This window comes from Suricata suricatta, chromosome 5 (assembly GCF_006229205.1).
Source record: "Suricata suricatta isolate VVHF042 chromosome 5, meerkat_22Aug2017_6uvM2_HiC, whole genome shotgun sequence".
NCBI classification, from domain to species: Eukaryota; Metazoa; Chordata; class Mammalia; order Carnivora; family Herpestidae; genus Suricata; species Suricata suricatta.
In genome coordinates, this window is record NC_043704.1 from 70,062,533 (window position 1) to 70,082,675 (window position 20,143).

At 44.4% G+C, this 20,143-nt stretch overlaps 1 protein-coding gene across 1 annotated transcript in view; it reads right to left on the minus strand.

Moving 5' to 3' along the window:
- HEG1 (heart development protein with EGF like domains 1) overlaps positions 1-9,213 on the minus strand; it is a 56,904-nt gene extending 47,691 nt beyond the window's left edge. The window contains exons 1-3 of the mRNA XM_029938724.1: positions 9,204-9,213; positions 7,865-8,152; positions 5,953-6,249 (exon numbers count right to left, since the gene is read on the minus strand). Of these exons, the coding sequence (XP_029794584.1) occupies positions 5,953-6,249; positions 7,865-8,152; positions 9,204-9,213 (595 nt within the window). The remainder of the gene's footprint in view (positions 1-5,952; positions 6,250-7,864; positions 8,153-9,203) is intronic.
- Between the last annotated feature and the right edge of the window lie 10,930 nt (positions 9,214-20,143).

A 20,143-nucleotide genomic window follows, 5' to 3' on the forward strand; every position in this document is an offset into this window, starting at 1 on the left:
GTCTCCCTCTCTCTCTGCCCCTCCCCTGCTCACGCTCTGTTTTTGTCTCTCAAATAAATAAATAAATGTTAAAAATTATTTAAAAAATAAAAAATGTGGCAGTCCTGGGTGGCTCTGTCAGTTGAGCGTCCGACTTCAGCTCAGGTCATGATCTTGCAGTTTGTGAGTTCAAGCCCCACGATGGGCTCTGTGCTGACAGCCCAGAGCCTGGAGCCTGCTTCAGCTCTGAGTCTCCCTTTCTCTCTCTGCCCCTCCCCCACTCACACTAGGTCTCCATCTCTCTCTCAAAAAATGAATAAATATTTTTTAAAAAATTTTTAAAGACTACTCAAGGGTTTAAGAAAATCAGGGATGTACCTAGATATAAATAATGTTTATTACATTTTGTTGGATAAATCTAGATAATGAGGACCTAATATAGATAAACACATTTGACACTCTCTTCAGAGGCTCTGATTCTCACAGAGCTAAGTGAAAAAGCAGTGAGGTCCTTCAAGCACAATGAAAAGCTTTGACTCTGACTGAAAGGAAAATGAGAAAAAGCTTCTAGACACTCTTTGCCTTTGCTTTTATAGAGGAAGGTAAAAACTTCTACTCTTGAATTCCACATTTTAGACCATACGAGGACAGGCCATTGTGATAAGGTATAGGTGTTTATTTTGTTTTATTTTAGCAATGTAACCCTTTTGTTCAAATGCTATTATAGATTAAAACCCAGATATAAAAACAAGTGAAAGTGAGGCAGCTCTAGGAGCCCAGCCCTCAGCTCACCCCTAGGGATGCCAGGGTTCTGCAGACAATAGTGGCAACAACACTAGCTCCGAGCAATAATCCCTGGCCTTGTCCCCATCAAGGGTTCTTTATTATTACCCATCTCATGGCCACCTCAACCCTTATGTTTTGAAAGACTATTAACTGAACTGCATTTAGGAAGTCACAGAGCTTCTAATCAGCAGGAGATACTCAATGTTACCCCACCGATCTGATTTGATTCCACCCAAAAGCAAACAAGCTTCATTATTGTAGTGAGCCTCATGAGGCTTTGGACACCAACTCTCAAGCTTACGTTACTATCCCAGTGGACCCCTAGCAAGTCACGGACTCTAGGCTGGGAACCGGATGGCAGACACTGGATTAATTTGCCAAGAACCTCAAAAATGGAATGAGAGGCCATTTTGGTCAAAATGCACAGTCTGTTCCATGGGAGTACAAGTGGCTTGCTCAGGTCTCCCTTCCACAAAGAACTTCCCAAAGGACACCCTGAGAACCGGCCTCCGGAAGGGCACACTGACGTCCTCATTCCAAACAGGAATAAGCTGCAGGAAAGCTTGGTGAGTGGGAAGAAACATGGCGGGCAAGATCCAAAGGCGAGAAAAAACATTTTTCTTTTCAAGCCAAAAATAATAAAAAAGTACTCTATATCTCTCTAATGAAAGGTTTCACGCTGTTATTTATGACCCAGAAAGGGCAGAATTAAGTTTTCATTAGAAATGGTCCCTTGAAGACCAGTACTCTGTGCAGTTGTGACCAAAAGCACAGATAAATATTAAATATAATTAGAGAGAGAGAGAGAGCGCGCACAGGAAACAAAGGCTCCTCTACCTCTTGTACAAACCAGGGGGTCTGTGCTGTACCTGGAACACAGTAGGCAGCTCTGGACCCTGGGCCATGATGAAAGCAAAATGAAGATGTAAGCAAGCCACGCAAATAGACTGGACCCCAAAGCAGAGTCCCAGCCACCCTGAACCCGCCCTTACTGAAAAACAAACAAAAAAAACAAATAAAAACGTGTTAGTATAAAAAAAGGAACCCATCAAATAGATGCGCCCCAAGTCCTCACTAACCACTTAGCCTCTCAGGCCTAACGTCATTAGAATCATTGCTACTGCCACCAGTTTTCAATCTCCTTGGTTGCTGCGTGCTCTTTCAAATCACTTTTATCCCTGGTCAAGTGTGTTATTTCATCGATTCACTGCACAGCAGTGGTTGTATTGGGCCCGGCCTCCACACCTGTAGAGCAAATCAATGGCCACAGAAACAATCACAGAAGTCACAAATGCTGAAAGCCACAGAAGGAAAATGGCCCCTGACTTGGCCCTGACTGAGGCTCCGTGGAATCCTCCTCCACCATCTCACCAGCATTATTCGAAGCTGCCATTCACTGACCAAGCACAATGTACCCATATTTTATATACACCTTTATATGCTGTGCTAAGTACTTGATTTACATAATCTCATTTAATTCTCACGGTAAAGCTATGAAGCAGTGTGAATGGTCCTACACCAGTGGTGTCTCTTAGTAAAAGGAAAAAAATTAAAAGCTCCTCTATAACCACCATTTACACTCTGCGATGAGCGCCCGCTGAACACATCTAGGGGGAGATCTGCCATGTTTCCGATCGACGGGCCAGCAATATTGGTTATTTAATAACTGCCCTTCCTTGCTCATTTGTACCCTTGAAGCGCCCGTTCAAAAATGGGAAGACCATCCAGTTGGGAGCAGAAACAAGCCAAGTTCTCTAATCTTTATAACAGGGGTGGAAAGAATGCCCACCCATCTGGTAAAAGTATATATATCCCTCTCCAACCACAACAGAAAATGCTGAAACCTCAGGCGTGCAGTGAGTGCCCAACCTTGGCCTGCCAAAAATCTGGCTGAAACATCTGACAGCTGAGAAAGATACGCTAAGTCTACAATCTTCTGCGTTATTTATGCTCTCTTCCTTTACAAAGTGAAATCACCACAAGGCAATTTACCTGGACCACATCAGCTCAGCTACCCACAGAAGTACTTTCATGAGTTGAGATCCATTATTACGCCCTCCACTCCTACTGAGCATCTATATAAAATACCACCTTTTAAAGAACATTAGCACAATTTCCTCCAAACAGCAACTGATGGCATTTTTCTATTACGATTCTCAACATTCCTTATATAAATAGTCCTCTTAGAATTCACTGCCCCCAAAACACTCATGCCCATGGATGAAATTGTATGCTTACTTTATCTGACAATGATCACATGCCCCACCCGGTTTCCCTTTGTGCCCTGGTTTCCAGGAAGCTCAGTACTAAATTTAGTGCTCAACTATAGCCATTCTCACATAATTCAATATACACAGATCTCTTTCTGCCTTCAAAAGAGAACTTTTTTCCCTGTGAGCTGCTTTACTTATTTTCCCCCAATGATCAAATAGTACACAGTCATTGTAGAACATATGAAAGTACAGAAAGATATACAGCAGCAAGAAAAATCATTTCAAATGGCTTCTGATCTCTTTTTAAAAATCTGATTTGGCTGTCTGGGCCTATCCCTGCTTTCATGCATACATCCCTGGCATACAATGTATTTTCTGAGGCAGGGAACTCCTGGCTAGTCAGGCCCCAGACGAGGTGGTGCTACGTGCACTTTTCTGTGTGACAGAGAGAGGAGAGAAAGGAGGCATGGAACACAAAGGCTGCATGTTTTCGGAATAACAGATGTGGGGGCTAGAAAGGATCTTTAGGATCATCCGGTGGAATCCCTTCATGTTTCTAATAGGATGTCTCACCTCCCCGGGGCCAGGCTCCTGGTGGCCGCGCTAACACTTCCAGAGGCTCATCTGACTGGCCCAAGTGCCAGGACTTTCACTGGGTCACAGTTACTGGTGGATGGAGCAGCCAAGTGTCACAGGCACACGCCCCTTCCTCTCTTTACTGCCCTTCGACAGGGTGCCAGCCGGGCCCCCTCTGGGCCTGCCTCTGGCAAGTCCCACCAGCTCCCTCAGGGCCCCTGCAAATGTGCCTAGGGCTCCTCAATCCTGTGGTTAGGCAGGGAGAGTAAAGTCTCAGAATTTAGATCTAAGGGGTGGGGGGAGGGGGTATACCGGAATGCTGGTCAGCAGGTTAGTAGCAAGTAGCCCAGATTTAAAAGTAAAAGCAGAACTTTGTTTCTCTATGGCTTCAGGTCTCTGTTTATGCCCCCCTCACCATCCCCGCAGGGAGGAGGGGAGGCTGGCAGACCAGATCTAGAAGGTCCTGGGTGCCTGGCTAGTCCCGCAATTAGTACCACTTAGGGCCTTACAGTCTAGTTTCTAAGAGGGAGGTGGGCCTCTACCCAGCACAGAACACCCAGTTCAGTAAAAAGGAAGAGAAATGCTCAGTGAAAAACTCAAGGAGAGGAAAGATATGGTGGAGCTCTTCAACGATTAGAAGTAAAACATTCCTTTTTTCTTTTTTTAAGATTTTATTTTTAGGTTATCTGTACACCCAACCTGGGGCTCAAATTTACAACGCTGAGATCGAGTCACATGCTCTACTGACTGAGCCAGTCAGGTGCCCCAAAAAGTCTACGGTTCTAAAAGAATGGATGCTCAAGGAGTTTGAAGGCCAACTATTTTTTAATGTTGAAAAATCCAGGTGACTACAGGGTCAAGTCCAGTAAAATTGGAAACAGGCTGATTTTCAAATAAACCACAATAGTGGGTTGAATTTAAATTATAAATATTAAATGACCTTGACCAGAATCAAAGTGTAGCTTCCTAGAAAATGTTTCCTTTCCACCATTTAGTAAAGTTGGTTATAAATCACTAAACCACAGACCTTTGCAGCTGGAAAGGCTTGTAGCTTTTATCCAATCTGACCAATGTTTAATAATAATCTTAAAAGGAATCATAACTTATATACATACCTAGTCAGCGGAAACTGTATACAAAGTATACAGAGGAGGAATTAGCTGCTTCAAGTAGGCCTTACAGAAAGGACCTCCAGGTTCAGTTTTTGCTCTGGTGACATAAACCCAAACCCCCAAGTATTGCAAAGCACCTCTAAAAAACCTCTGACCTATGATTATTTTGAAACGGCAACTTTGGAAGCAACCTAACCTCCATTTCCAAGAATATTTCCAGCCCTCTCTGTCCTGCTTCCTAAGGCATGCACAGACTCTGAATAAAACCTCAGAGAAGAGAAAAGGCGGGCAGAGTTTCTAGCATTCTCTTTGGCCCGTGGCTGGATGAGTCTGTGATATTGGGGCACATGCTAATTGTCATTCCGTAACAACTGTGCCTTGTCCTGGGCTGGCAGGGAACCTAAGAGAAGTAGCAGACACAGCCTGTGTCCTGGAAAGGATTACACACGGGGTACTGGCTAGGTCCTGGAGAACCTAGTGTGCAGGGTGGATGGCACGGGGGAGCAGGAGGTTGGAAAGAGCGCCACGCCAGACGTGGCCCTGCCTGCGCAGTTGGGGCCCTGCGATGACAGGAGGTGAAAAGGCAGGGAGGCGCCTTCCCCACCACCACAGCTTTGTAAACACCTGCGCTGGCTGGCTTTGGTTTCTATGATGCCTAGCAAAGTGTCTCTCTGGTATCTTTGCCATTGCAAGACACAATTTGGCCATAACGAAGAAACACAAATCTAACTCCTAATCAAATGACTCAGTGCTCACCATTTCACTCACCCTGGAGCGTCGCCTCTGGGGCAAAGACACACACCAGCAACACTTAGTCTCTGCTGGATGTGTATGTGCGTGTCCTATTTTCCTTCTTATGCAGTTAAAGAGAACATGTTTTAAAGACAACCCTCAGGGGCGGCTGTGGGGCTCAGTGGGTTAAACATCCGATTTCAGCTCAGGTCCTGATCTCATAGTTTGAGCTGGAGCCCTGCGCTGGGCTCTGTGCTGCCAGCTCAGAGTCTGGAGCCTGCTTCAGATCCTGTGTCTCCCCCCTCTCTCTCTGCCCCTTTCTTGTTCTCTCTCTGTCTCTCAAAAATGAGTAAGCATTAAAAAAAAATTTAAAGATGGACTTCAGTAGGAAGATAAATTGTGCAGATGGGACTTTTCCCCCAAATATTTTTCATTTGTCCTTCATGTCTTTCCCCCTCAGCCTCCGTGGCGGGTATGTTCCTAGCAAGCTATATGCATCTATTGCTTCTATTTTGGAGGATTTCAGCATGTGAGACTGAGCTAAGAGCACTCACTTCCGAGGTGGGCTGAGGGAGGGGAACGAGCCAGTGTCTCGGAGGAGTGTGTCCAGGAGAGCGCTGGTCCTGAGGAATTTCTCTTCCTGGAGAGTGTGGTCTCCTCTTCCATTTCCAAAGCAGGAGGAAGGGACTGGCCGAAACCCCAAGTGGCAGCCGCTTGGGCATGTGCGGTCACTTCTTCTGGGAGCACCTTTCCTCTTGCCAGGAACCCTTGGGATGTTCTGCTTTCGTCGGGAGAAGGGGCAGCTCTTCCTTCTGACCCTGAACTGGACGGCGAGTGAAGATCTCCCGATGCTGAAAGCAGACAGCAACAATGAACATTCCGCCAGCAGACTCTGAATCATGTTTGAGCGGGCTCACCTCTGACCTCTATGTGAAGAAATTAGGAGCAATTACTTGTTCTCTGAAAAATTAACTCCTGAATGAGAGTCCACAAACCAAGACAAAGACTGTTTTCAGAACTCACAAAGGCTGCATTTTGTGGTGAGGTTATTATAAAAGGGGCACAATGAAACTAAGTATCAGATGATATGGAATCAAAGATCGGGTTCTGATCACCATGATTCATCACTCACATTCCACAAAGCTGGTCCCAGAATTATTTACTTGAATTCAACATAAACAAAATTTCCAATATCTGGATGACCCATGAACCCAGACAGCACCAAATGTGGGTCTAAGCTCTAAGTCCATTATGCCATGAAGGGAACATAAAATACTGTCACTCGTACTCTTTATAGAAGTGAGTCCCTCAACCCAGCCTCCTGAACAAGCTCATGAAATCAGGGGGTTCATTTTCGATGGTGTCATATTCTACTTTTAGGCCATTACCAAGTTGTATCAATTTTCCTTTGTGAAGAGTCTTTACCAATTGCTTCCTCTCCACCCCTGAGGCCACCAGGCCATGGATCTAAGCACCCAGCATCTGGACTTCTCTGTCCACTTTCCATGTCCGCCAGGTTCACGCTGCCCCATCTCCCACCCCAGACATCTGATACTGCCTGCCAGGTGAATCCTCCCTAAGTTCACTTTAATCATGTCACTGCCTTGTTTAAAAGCCTTCGGTGATTCTTCCTACCACACCAAATCTACACCGCTCAGTTGTCTAGTCCTCCATGCCTCCTCCTCCTCACCCCATCCACACAACTGTCCTCTCCTTCATGTGTGACTCACACCCTCCTCCATAGGAAGCTGCCGGCCTTCTGGCCCACAAAAAAGACCACGCTTCTGTGGTCTGTGTGTCCCACTCCTCACCCAGCCCTCCCACGGTGCTCAGACATATAGACTTAGGCTCAAATGCCAGCTGTAAAACCTATTAGCTGCTTGACCTATACACCTCAGATTAATGGTCTTCTCTACCTTCAGTTTCCCAATTCCTAAAATGAGAATAATGCGACCTCATTGCCTTGCAGTGAGAACTGAGAGAATACATATGTTGGTATTCAGTAGGTACCTAATTGGAGCCAGTTTTCTATGTCTTCCTTCCTTAAGTCAAATCTTGCATATCCAGCCCTAGCCCTTCAAAACTTTTTGCTACAAGTGGCAAGCCACCAGCCATGCAGGTTCAAGCAGGAACCACCATTTGGGCGGCCACGCAGCCCACCAGATCAGATCTGGTGTCTCTGAGGCTGTGGTGTATGGCATGATCACAGGGTGTCTTTTGGGTTCAGTCTGGCCGTGGGATGTCAATTCCCCAGGACTGCTCAGGGCTCTAGGCAAATCTGCACCCTCAGCCAGTCTATGCTGATAACTCACTTAATCAGATGCAGCCTAGGCCCCAGGTTTGAGTCACCCTAGCCCAGGACCCTTGGATGGGCACTCAGGAGGGGGAAGGGGGAGACTGGCAGACAGTTCACCTTCCAGGACCGGACATGCATGAATGAAATGAGTGTCGCTGGCACAAACTCACCTACGGTGAGGCTCTGGGAAGTTAGAGCTGTGGCTGTGTCAGGCCCAACAGAAGAAATGGTGAGATTTGTTTTCCTGGAAGAGTCATTTCTTCCTCTGGCATCTGCAGCTTCAGTTTGTGGAATGAAGTTTTCTGGAGCATCTGAAGACGTGTGGCTCTTTCTGGGGGTCTGAGTCATCACACCCTCCTTGGAGACCACTGCTGAAAAGTCCATTTGGTTCTGATCAACGGTGATGCTTTCTATGTGGGGTTCAGTGCTACTTTCTGGCCAGTGGTTCTTTAGAGCAGCTGAAACAGTAAGAACATGGATCAGTGAAAACCTGCGAGTTCTCTATCTGCCATGAGCAGATGCATCAGTAAAGAAGTGGATTCAGGTAGAATAATTTCACCTTTCTTTTTTCCCCACAGTAATTATTCTTACAATGCAATGGGAGAAATTATGAAGCAACAATACTATGTAGGATTGAGTTTTACAGTAAGAGGAATAAATGATGAAAATGGACAGAAAGAGACCAATGCGGGGCTCAGGGGAGAGGACCCGAAGCTCTGGCATCCAGACAGGCTCAGAGAGGTAGGGGACGTGCAGGTCAGGTGTGAGCACAGGGAGGGAAGCCCTTGCAAGCGTCAAGGTTGTGAATTGTGCCTTCTGCGTGGTAGGAGGGGGGAAGCTGGCAGCTCCCGATCCTGACACCTACTCTTGCAGGCAGGGGGTGGGAGGTGGGACATGTCTAATTCTGGAAAAACGTGTGAAGGATTTGGCAATATTACCAAAACCTTAGTAAACGTAAATGGGTTTGATGCAGTGCTTTTGTTTTCTTTGAATTTCTCCTAAGGAAATACTCAAGAATTTAGCTGCTCTGATAGTCATGATGTCATTGTTTATAATAGCAAATAAGAAAGGAAGGAAGAATAGAAGGAAGGAAGGAAGGAAGGAACAAACAAAACTGAAAATCAGATTAATTAAACCAGTTGCAGTATGTCCAGAAAGGACATGATGAGGTATTAAAATGTTAGAAGATTAAAAAAAAAAAAGACGTTTTACAGGTGTTATTGAGTTAAAACAACAGGTTTCAGGGCCCCTGGGTGGCTTGGTTGGTTAAGTGTCTGACTTCAGCTCAGGTCATGATCTCGAAATTTGTGCATTCGAGCCCCACACTGGGCTCTCTGCTGTCAGTGTGGAGCCCGCTTTGGAGCCTGTCTCCCTTTCTCTGCCCTTCCCCTGCTCTCACTCTCTCTCAAAAATAAAACATTAAGAACCTTTTTTTTAAGTTTCAAAATAAAGTTGAGAGTATAGTCTCATTTTGTTAAAAAAAAAAAAAAAGTAACAGCAATCACATACGTGTGTGCATGCCGACCATGGGTGTAAGTTCTCGACATGTCCTTATTTGCTCAACCCTTGCAAAACGTCGAGGTAGGGGCTCTTCTCTGGGCTCTGCCCAGGAGGCAGTGAAGCCTGGGAGTGGGGGGTGGGGGGGGTCATATTCGTTGCCCAAGTCACCAGGCAGCCTGCTCCCCACACAAGCCTCTGAGTGTCCAGCTGTGCACAGGGGGAATCCTCCAGTTCCCCCTCACTTTCGGTGCAGGGGGCTGAGGAGAGGTTGCTTATTAGTAAGACCGTTATTTGACTTTTATAAATTAGGGATGGATTTAGATGAGTCAGAAAACATACTGAAGTGATCATTTTCTGCTGTATCGTCCAAGATGACGGCAGAGAGGGCATGAGGTACAAACATTGGGATCAGGTGAAAGTTGAGGGGAAACGGGGCACAGAGGCAATCACCTGTGGAATCAAGTGTCACTTATCAAGGCAGGGGGTTCAGAGTCAGGGCAGGGTGGTGGGACACCAAACTCCAACCCCAGGAAGCTGCCTTGTGACTCTGAAGATGTCTGCACATGACGCAGCCGCGGCTGGGAAGCGGGAGCCCGCCGCTGCTGAAGCTAACACGGAAACACAAACAACATGCCGAGAGCCGTCTCCCTGGCTATCCAAACTAACATGGAGTGAATATGGAATACATGTGCTAAGTGGAGGGCACGGGGTTTAATGAGTTTCTAGGGAAAGCAATGAGGACAAGGATCACTTAAACTTATTGCTGATTACGTGGCTCCTTTAAAAACCTATTTTTATTTTCCTCATTCGGGGAGGATATTTTTCCTTCTGCGTAGGATCAGGGGCTGTGGGCGCTGTTGAGAGACCTTGGTGGGAATGAATGAAGTCACTTCTACCTGATTGAGTCAGGCAAAAAAATGGCCAGCCATCTGATCAGTAGCGGCTGCGGCAGAACCTACAGTTCAGCTCAAAATATCACACACACACGCACACACACTTTCCCAAAAGGAACAAGTTATCTTCTAGATCAGCACTAAGAGATATATAAAGTAAGACAGAAATGCAAGCCACATTTGTAAGTTTATTTTAAAAAGTAACAGATGAGAGGCCCCTGGGTGGCTCAGTTGGTTGGGCGACCGACTTGATTTTGGTTCAGGTCATGATCTCACAGTTTATGAGTTCAAGTCCTACGTTGGGCTCTGCGTTGACAGCTTGGAGCCTGCTTGGGATTCTCTCTTTTCCTGTCTCTCTGCCCCTCCCCTGCTCATGGTGGGACTCTCTCTCTCAAAATAAATAAGTAACCTTAAAAAAAGGTTACAGATGAAATTAATTTTAATAGATATTTTACATACTCTGACACATTCAAAATAGTAGCATTTCAATATGTAATTGATATAAAAAATTGAGATACTTTGCATTCCTTTTTTGGTATTACACCTGTAAATTCCAGAGTATGTACTAGCTGTACTTCTGGAGCACAGCAGCCACATGTGGCTAGTGGCTACGACACTGGACAATGCAGTTCTAGGTCAATGAGAAGTTCTCAGCATTTCCCCCACTCTGGTCCGCTCCTACCAGAAGTGCGGCTCACTTATTGGGGTTGGAGGGGTGGTGATTTTGAAATCTTCCATTAGAGATTCTGACAAACTTTCCTAAGGGAACCCTTTTCACCCCAAATCTCTTGGGAATTGCTGCTTTCATGCTTCCTATTCTGTTTCCTGTAAGTGATAATTAATTAACAGAAACTTGCTGAAGAGGGGAGAGATGTTGCCAGGCTTCTGGTCTCCTCTGAGGCTCAGCGCCAGAAGGGCAAGGTCCACATTCACCTGAAAATGGGATATGGAGGGGTGTTTCCCGGGGCAGCCACCAAGTCCACAATTTCAACTTGAAACTGGAGACCCACACAGCATGAGCCCTTTGTTTTTCCTATTTGAGCTGCAAGGCAGACTGGCCTCTCCAGATAAGGTGAAAGGGGCTGAATATGCTCTCTCTACCCTCCTGGTCATCTGGGCACAATGAAGAGAGTTTGTTCTTAACAGAAGCCAGAAAAAAGTGATTGTGGGGAGGTAAAGGCAACTCTAAACCAACAGCCTGAAGCTGCTAAGCCATGAGTAAAGAAAGAACATGAATTTTGCTCTATTAGAGCCTTAAGTTCAGTGTAAACGTGGCTATTGTTGGGCCTCTGAGGCTCACATGGCTGAGGAAGCAGCAACAGGCCCTTCTTCAAAGAACTGGGAATGTCCCTAGGAATTCCACTGCAGTCTTCAGAAGGTACAGAATAGCCACATAAAGACAAAGACATGGCTAGCACTGGACCATGCTGTCTCCCTGGAGGGGTGACTGAAGGTGGAAGAAGGCAGAAAAAAGCACCCTATAAACAAAACAAAAAAGGCAGACAGTAGTCTTGCACTGTTCCAAGTCATCCTGCCACTACAAATGAAACACGCTAAATAAAATATTTTTTAAAAAATATTTCTAAATGCAGTGCTGAGTTGGCAAGTAAGTAAAGAATCACATCTTCCAAGGCCAAACATGAACCAAGAGCTGGAATTCAGAGACGTGAGCTAATTCCTGGCAACTGGGAGCTGCCTTGGGGCACCTGCTCAACTTCTGTGAGCTTGAACTTCTGGTCTGATTATCATGAGGATATAGGAGATAGGAAACAAAACTCTCAGGGAGAGAGTCTGAGACAAAACTCAGCTGTATAAAGCTGGGACCGGGACTACACCATGGGTGTAAAACACATAGAAAAAAAGTCTGCCCTGCAGAAAGGGGACAGCGGGGGAAAGTGGCCCTTTGATCTGGGTTTAAGGTGAAGGAAAATAAATCTCGCTCAGGAATTTGTAACCAGAAAGGTAGCCCTCATGTGGGTGTGCAGCACAAATTCACAATACTTGTATGGTCTACACCTCAAGTCGAGAATATATTTTAAAAATGGTCTTGAACTTTGTGAATATAATAAAACCACTAAATTATATACTTTAAAGGGGTACATTTTATGGTATGTAAATTATATCTTAAAAATACAAGCACATATGTGTACATACATACACACATCTACCCCATTAGTGCAAAGCAAAAGTGGTCCTGATATACAGTGCCTCTTGCTTTGCAGAAAAAAAGTGAGCGCGCTCTCTATGAATGTACCTTCAATCCAATCTTATCATTTATTGATAAAATTCTAAGGAATAAGAGATCACTGTCAAAAAGCACAAAATATAAAAGGAAAAAAGGCATCGATGGGCAAAAGTCAGCCACTTAGATAAGCAAAGACTTCAAATACTAGTATTATCAAAGAATATAAGTATATAAAACTACATGAAAAGAGATAAGAAACTGAAAATGAGAGAAAGAGAGACTATAAATAATGGCCAAAAGAAGTGAAAGAACTCTAAATGGAAATTCTAGAAATGAATAAAACATAATAATTGAAATTAGGAAACTTGACAGATTAGATATGACTAAAAAAAGAATAATTACAAGATAGATGATGAGAGAATGCCCAGATGATATAAAAAAGGTAGAAAATATGAAAAGAGAGGAAGAGACAAGGAAGATAAGAGTGAGAAAGTCCAACATATATATAACTGGATTTCTAGGTGGAGAAGAGAGAAAAGAGAGAAATGACAATATTCAAAAAGGTAATGGCTGAGAATTTCCTTCAAGCTAAGGAAGCTCAACAAATCCTTAGAAAATAAAATAATACAGAAATATAAACCCACATCATAGTCAAACTGCAAAAAACAAAGGACAAGGTAGATCTTAAAAACAACCAGAGGGGGAAAATGACAAATCATCTATAGAAGATGACAGTTAGACTAACAGCTGATTTCTCAACAGCAACAATGGAATCCCAAAACCAGTGGATAAATATTTCCAATGTGCTAAGAGAGGAAAAACTAGAATTGTACATTCAGTAAAACTATCTCTGAAAAATATCTTGAGACTATCTTTCTAAAAAGAAACATTTTCGGTCAAACTTCAATTTACCAGCCACCTCCACTAAAGGAAATTCTGGAGAATTTTATGTCAAGCAGAAGAAAAACAATGCTAGATGAAAGCCAGAAGAAGCAAGAAGATATAATGAGGAACGAAAATGGTAAATATGTGCATAAATCTAAAGCAACACTGAATTTGTAAAATAATTTCTCATTTGTGGGATTAGTAAAACAAGACGGAGCAAATCCTGGATAACAATAGCACGTAAGTCAGGAAGGGATAACCAGAATCATGTTGTGTTGAAGGGTGACTTTAAGTTGTGTCAAAAATGCATTTTCAAGTTCCTCAAGCTGACCCTAAAGAATATAAAGTGTACCACTTTCAACTGGTAGAGCTTGCAGAAATTTCCACTGAGAGAAGCCAATAAATATTGCCTACAACTAAAACAATGGGTCAACAAATAGCAATTTAAGCATATTATTGAGAGGTATGGACAGGATTACTAAAAGAGCTTGTTAAAAGGGTTGAAAGTGGTTGATTCTGAGAAGCAGAAAATTATGATGGTAGGAGTAGTCAGGGTGTTTTATAATAGCCTTATAAAACACAGTTGATCTTCTGACTATGTATGAGTTTGATAAAAAAAATAAAAATTTAAATTCAAAGAAGTTAGATAACAAGCCAGGAGAAACATCTGCAGTGGATGACAAAAGTTTAGCATTCCTAATACACAAAGTTTTTCAATTCCTAACATGCACAGGGCACTGGGATGGCCCAGTCTAAGGGTAAGGGTCCTGCTCTAGATTTTGGCTCAGGTCATGATCGCACGGTTATGAGTTTGAGCCCTGCACTGGGCTCTGCCCTAACAGCACAAAGCCTGCTTGGGATTCTCTCTCCCTCTCTCTCTGCACGCCCCTCCTCTCAAAGTAAATAAATAAGCTTTAAAAAATTCTTAAGATGTACATCTTACAAAGAACATGAATATGTGATTCACAGAAGAAAATGTATAACTTGAAAGTAAATACATGACAGTATTGTTGGAAAGAAAGAACGTACAAATGCAAACTAGAAGATGTTTTTCAACTTTTTATATAAATTTATTTTTGCCTATCAAATTGGCAAAGACTCAAAAAATGATAAGATGTAGTGTCACTGTGGGGCATGGAAGACTGGCATTTCCACACAACACTGGGCACATTCTGGTGAGAAATTCAGCAATCCATTGCAAAAGCCTTACAAATAGGCATATATTTTGATCCAGGGATTCCATTTCTGGAAGTTAATTTCAAGGAAATTCTTAAGGATATATGCGCAGTTTCAGGCACAAGGAAGTTTACCACAGCATTGTTTGTAATAATGAAAATTGGAAACAACCTAAATTTCTGCAACAGGATGTTGGTTAACCTAATTATAAGACAACAAAATTTTAAAGAGCTGACCAAAATATATTATTGATACAGTTTTAGATATGTACTATGCTCACCCTGTACTGTTAAGTAAAAACATAAATTTTAAAAATGACATGTAGCTTATGACCTTATGTTAGTAAAAATACATGTGTTTAGAGGCTTGTGGATGGCTCAGTTGGTTAAGCGTCCAACTCTTGATTTCAGCTCAGGTCATGATCTTATGGTTTATGAGTTTGAGTCTGACTGACAGCACAGAGCCTACTTGGGATTCTCTCTCCCTCTCTTTCTGCCTCTCCTGCTTATGCTCTCTCTCTCTCTCTCTCTCTCTCAAAAATAAAATAAACATTAAATAAATATGTATATTTACCTACATATGTATATTCACATAATAATATATACATATTGTAACCATACATGTATATTTACACATATATACATATGTATACACACACACACACACACACACACACACACACATCTGTTTTAAAAAATGCCATCTCCTGGGGCACCTGGCTGGCTCAGTTGGAAAAGCATGTGATTCTTGATCTCAGGGTTGTGAGTTCAAGCCCCATGACGGGTGTACAGATTCCTAAAAATAAACTTTAAAAAATACATCTCCTAAGAAAAAGAACAAAAAAAGTTGGTATCTTGGTAAAAGGACTCTAGGTCTGGAAGCCTTCTTAATGGGCTTTCTTTGGTCCTTCGATGGCTTCCTAAGGTAGGTAAAGCCTATAGACTTTTAATATAAAGGTAGCTCATGCAACTTGCTCATAATATAGCTATTTCTGAAACATAAGCATGTGAGTGGCCTTGACTACCCAGCTGAAGGACTGTTGAGTTTACCTGGGTCTGGACCACCCAGCACCAGCCGTGGCCACAGCGGGTGGCCTGATCAAGGAGAGCGGCCATGACCATCTGTCCACAACAGCTAGAGACTGAACACACCCCTGGTCAGTGCTGCCACTGCTGGGCCCTGTGGACCTTAGAGACCTGTGGGCTCGTGATGCCACCTCCTCCCTCTTTCCCTGAGTCGCAGGTGCCACAGCCACCTGGATTGAGGAGAAACTCTTACCTTTACTGTCTCTCTTCATCTGGGGATCTTTCCCCTTCTTCCCCCAGGAACACGTGAGGCAACACTAAAAAGTCGCTTGCTTTACCCCACCTTGTGAATCTGTGTTCTCTATGTGGAGACCCTCTCATCTAAAAGGAAAAGAACTTGCCTCCAGCTCCCTGTCTGGATCTAGAAATCCAGTGCTTAATAAGAGAAGCAGTGGGTAACACACAGACTGGTTAAATTCAAGCTGTCTGTGTTGGACTTCTGGGTCTACCATGTACGTGCTGTATGACCTTGGATGACATATATAATTTCTCTGTACCTTGGCTTCTTCGTCTGTAACAGGGGGATAATGAAAGCACCTACCTCACTGGTCTGTGACAGAGTACACACACATAAGAGAGTGTCAAAGATTATCTGGTCCATCGTGAGTGCTACACCCGTTGCAGCTGTTAAAGGGGTTTAGGTCTCTCAATATGAACAGACAGATTTGGACATGACTTTGGCAGGCACTGCTAACCTATCCCCCTCCAGGCAGCGGAGTAGAGCTAGGGGTGCACCCCCATGGAAGGACTGAGGTGGGCTGTGTGAGCTGGGGTCTTGCTCTGGCTCTACTCTAGGCCACTCAGCAGGTGCAGGGAGAAAGAACTAGAAGGGCACAGGGCGAGAGCCAGGCCCACCTCTGGCATAAGCCCCTGATCTCACTGGCCCAGGGTTCTGAAAGAATAGTATTCCACTGCCCCCTGTTGAACTCTGGTGTCCCTCTACCTCTTCTTCTTCTTGTTCTTTTTTTTTTTTTTTTTTTAATGTTTTATCTATTCTTGAGAGACAGAGCACAAGTGAAGGAGGTGCAGAGCAAGAGAGGGACACAGAATTGGAAGCAGGCTCCAGACTCTGAGCTGTGAGCACAGAGCCCAACACAGGGCTTGAACTCACAAGCTGTGCTGAATCAAACGCTTTACCGACTGAGTCACCCAGGCGCCCCTTTCTACTTCTTCATTGCCTATGAACTACTCTTCAGAAAGGGATTAACTAACCATGTGGCACCCCAGCCCACCTGCTTTGCCACCCATTCAATCTTTTAATTGTGAACATGAAAGTGCTTGACATGATTCCATGCTGTATCTTGGGGAGAACAATGAGTCCAGTGCTAAAATATTTATTGAAGTCCAAGGATGAATCCCTTCAGAAGCCCTGAGTTGTAGCGGGCACTGCAGTTGAATTTTGTATTGGTGTGGCTCCCTGTTCAGCACAGGTATAAACTCTGAGTGGGAGAGAAATTTCGAGTAAAGCAGCCAGGAGTCAGCAGGGACCTAATCCATGCAGGGGGAGAATCCAGAACCTGCTCTGGCTCTTGGCGGAGAAGACAATGGCTCTGGAGAAATGGAAAGAAGGTCTGCCTCAGGCTTCCGGGTCTGGGCTGGATGGGGAGGAGAAGACACTGTGCCCTAGTGGACACTCAGGGGCAGCCTCTGAGCTGGCTCTCCTCACCTCACCCATCCCTCTCCCCAGACAGTCAGAGGTGCTTGCTCAAACCCCACTCACATCCCATGCAACTGAGCCGCAGCACCCAGCCTCATACCAGAGTTTAGATGTCCCAATTCCCCAGGTATCTTTTGAGGTGGAAGTACTCAGCACTCAGCCTCCTGTGTCCAGAGAGTTTCCTGGCTTTGCCTGTTTTTCCCCCCAAGTTGACAACTTCCACTTCTGTAGTGTCTTAATGTTCTGAAACATCTGCTTGTGAACCGACATCAGGGATGCTAGCATAGCCTGGGAGTAGGATTTCCTAATTAGCAGCTGCTAGAGAGTCAACTCCTCACCACCCACCCCCTGATTTGGGCTTTTTCAACTTGCATTGTTTCTGAGCAGTCGGGTGGGTGTGTGCAGGGCGTATGCTGTGTCATCCAAAGAGGCAATTTCCTCCCCGAGGGCCCAGCCCGCCCCCGCGCTGCACCGCAAACTGCTCCAGTGGGCCCTACGTCACAGAGTTAAAGCAGGATCCCTTTATTTTCATTTCCCTCCATTTAGACTCAGATTTCACAGATAGGTCCTCAGTGCCTACCACGTGCTAACTGTTTTCAAGGGCATTTATCTCACTGAACAAGAATGACAGCTGGTCAAGTGGGTATCCTGGCGCCTGGGAAGAAGGACAGAAAGATTAAGTGGTTGTTCAAGGTCATGCACTCAATGGCACAGAGACACAATCTGAACCCAGCTCTTGTCCCATCACATCCCAGCTTATTCCGTGACACGGAGCTTTAAGGCATTGGCCAGGGAACAATGTCCCCCTGGCCTTCAAATCCTGGTCTCAAATCCATCAGCAATGCCCTTCTCCTCCCTAAGAGGCACTCGGCAGGGCTTTAGAATGAGACAGATGTGGTTTGATGACAGCTGCACTTAATAGCAGGAACGCTGAGCAAGAAGACCTCTAATGCAGCTTCTCAGAGATAATTTTCATGAGTGATGAAAAGAATAATAATAAAGAGTGGAGGCAGAATGGAGAATGAGTTTGAGAGTCAAGAAAAATCTGTTTTCAAAATATGAAGTGAGGGGTGATGTTATAACTTCCCAGTGGATATGTCTGACAGACAGTTAAAAATTTGGGACTATCAATTAGGAGGAGGGATAAGGAGATGGAGTGTGAAAGAAAAAGTGATGGTCAAGGACAGAATTAAGGGGAAACTTGAAACACAGGGAGAGCAAGAGTCAGTGAAAGAGACACAGAGGACCAGGGAAGGACAGGATGAATTAGAAGTAGGAGCCAGGAAGGTGATGAGGGCCGAGAGACCGCAGAGGGGCCCCGGGCCAGGCCGTGGAAAGGCCAGAGAATAGTCAACCAGAGTATCCGGGACTTTGTGAGTGTCATGCAGCAGACAGAAGACGAAGCTCAGATTGTTAGGGGTTAAGACTCATGAGAGAAGGTTCTGGAACAGTAAGACACTAATCTTACTGTCAATTCCCGCCCCCCCTCCCCCAGCTGTGAATTCCCTGTTTCTGGCTCTCCCTCACAACTTTCCTGGGATCCCTCAACTTGAGGAACACTCAGGAGAACTAGGTGCTTTCTAGTCACATGACTGCCTGTGGCAGCATGGGTTGTCATCCCAATGCTAGTGAACTTCTTTATAATTTTTAAAGATTTTCCACAGATTCAACTGCTCGCACAGGAATTGAATTGAAATGAAAAAGGTCCCTTTTTAATCCCCCTGCTGGTACGGTAGATACCAACTGAAAGAGGAGCAGGATACTGTCCACAGGAATTTTAAAGGAGAATGGAATTCTGCCCCTGTTCTCAGAGATCAAATTAAGAAATCCCACATGTTTTCAATCTGCAAAGCACTTTTTTACTGGATAATTGGGGGGGACTAAATTATTCTGTTAGGTCCTGACATCCTGAGTGGTGGAATCCTTACCCCATTTTAGGAAGAGAAGGCTAAGACTCAGTACTAAGGTCACCTGCCTAGAGTAACCCAGAATTCAGTGGCAGGACGGAGACGAGAGCCCAGCTCTTTCTTTCCGGTGTCTTTCCTAGTTAACCACACCCAAATGAAGCTAATGAGGACTGAGAAAACAGGAGCTCAGCCAACGGTTCCCCAAGTGATTTACGGCAGGCAGCCTGCTTCACTAGCTAGCGTCCACAGTGCTTTGCATCATTCATTCTGGCCAAAGCTGGGAAATCGCCTGGGTTGTCCTTGGTGCCTCCATCCTTCTCTGAAAGGGACTCCTGCCCTTAGGGATCATAGCAACCGACTGATCTGAGCCTCGGACAGGACTGAGGTCCAAGAGGAACAGTAACAGCTCCAAGTCCATAACATGGCCAGTGGGTGGCATTTATAAATTCAAAAGAATTTTTACTTTCATATTCATTAGGACAGCTATTATCCAGGGGAAAAAAGAAAACAAAAAGAAAGTAGGTGTTGGCGAGAACTTAAGAGAAACTGGAACCTTCGTGCGTTGCTGGTAGGAATATAAAATGGCATGGACACTATAGGAAACAGTTTGGTCATTCCTCAAAAACTTGAACATAGAATTGCCGTATTATCCCGAAATTCCACTGCTAGGTACATACACAAAAGGACTGAAAGCAGAGAATCAAATAGATATTTGTACACCCATGTTGATAGCAGTATTATTCACAATAGCCAAATGTCCATTGATGGATGAACAGATAAGTAAAATGTGCTACATACATGCAAGAGAATGTTACTCGGCCTTAAAAAGGAAGGAAATCTGACATACGCTACATGAATGAGCCTTGAAGACATCACGCTAGGTGAAATAAGCCAGTCACAAAAGAACAAATATTACATGATTCCACTTACATGAGGTGCCTGTAATAGGTAAAGCCATAGAGACAGAAAGTAAAATAGAGATTAGCAGAGGCTGGAACAGGGAGGAATGAGGAGTCATTATCTAATGAGTTCCTATTTGGGATAATGAAACAGCTCCGGAAGTTCATGGTGGTGATGGTAGTACACCTTTGTTAACATACTCAATGCCAATAACTTGTACACTTCAAAATGGGTAAAAAAATATATTTACTGAGCATCAAC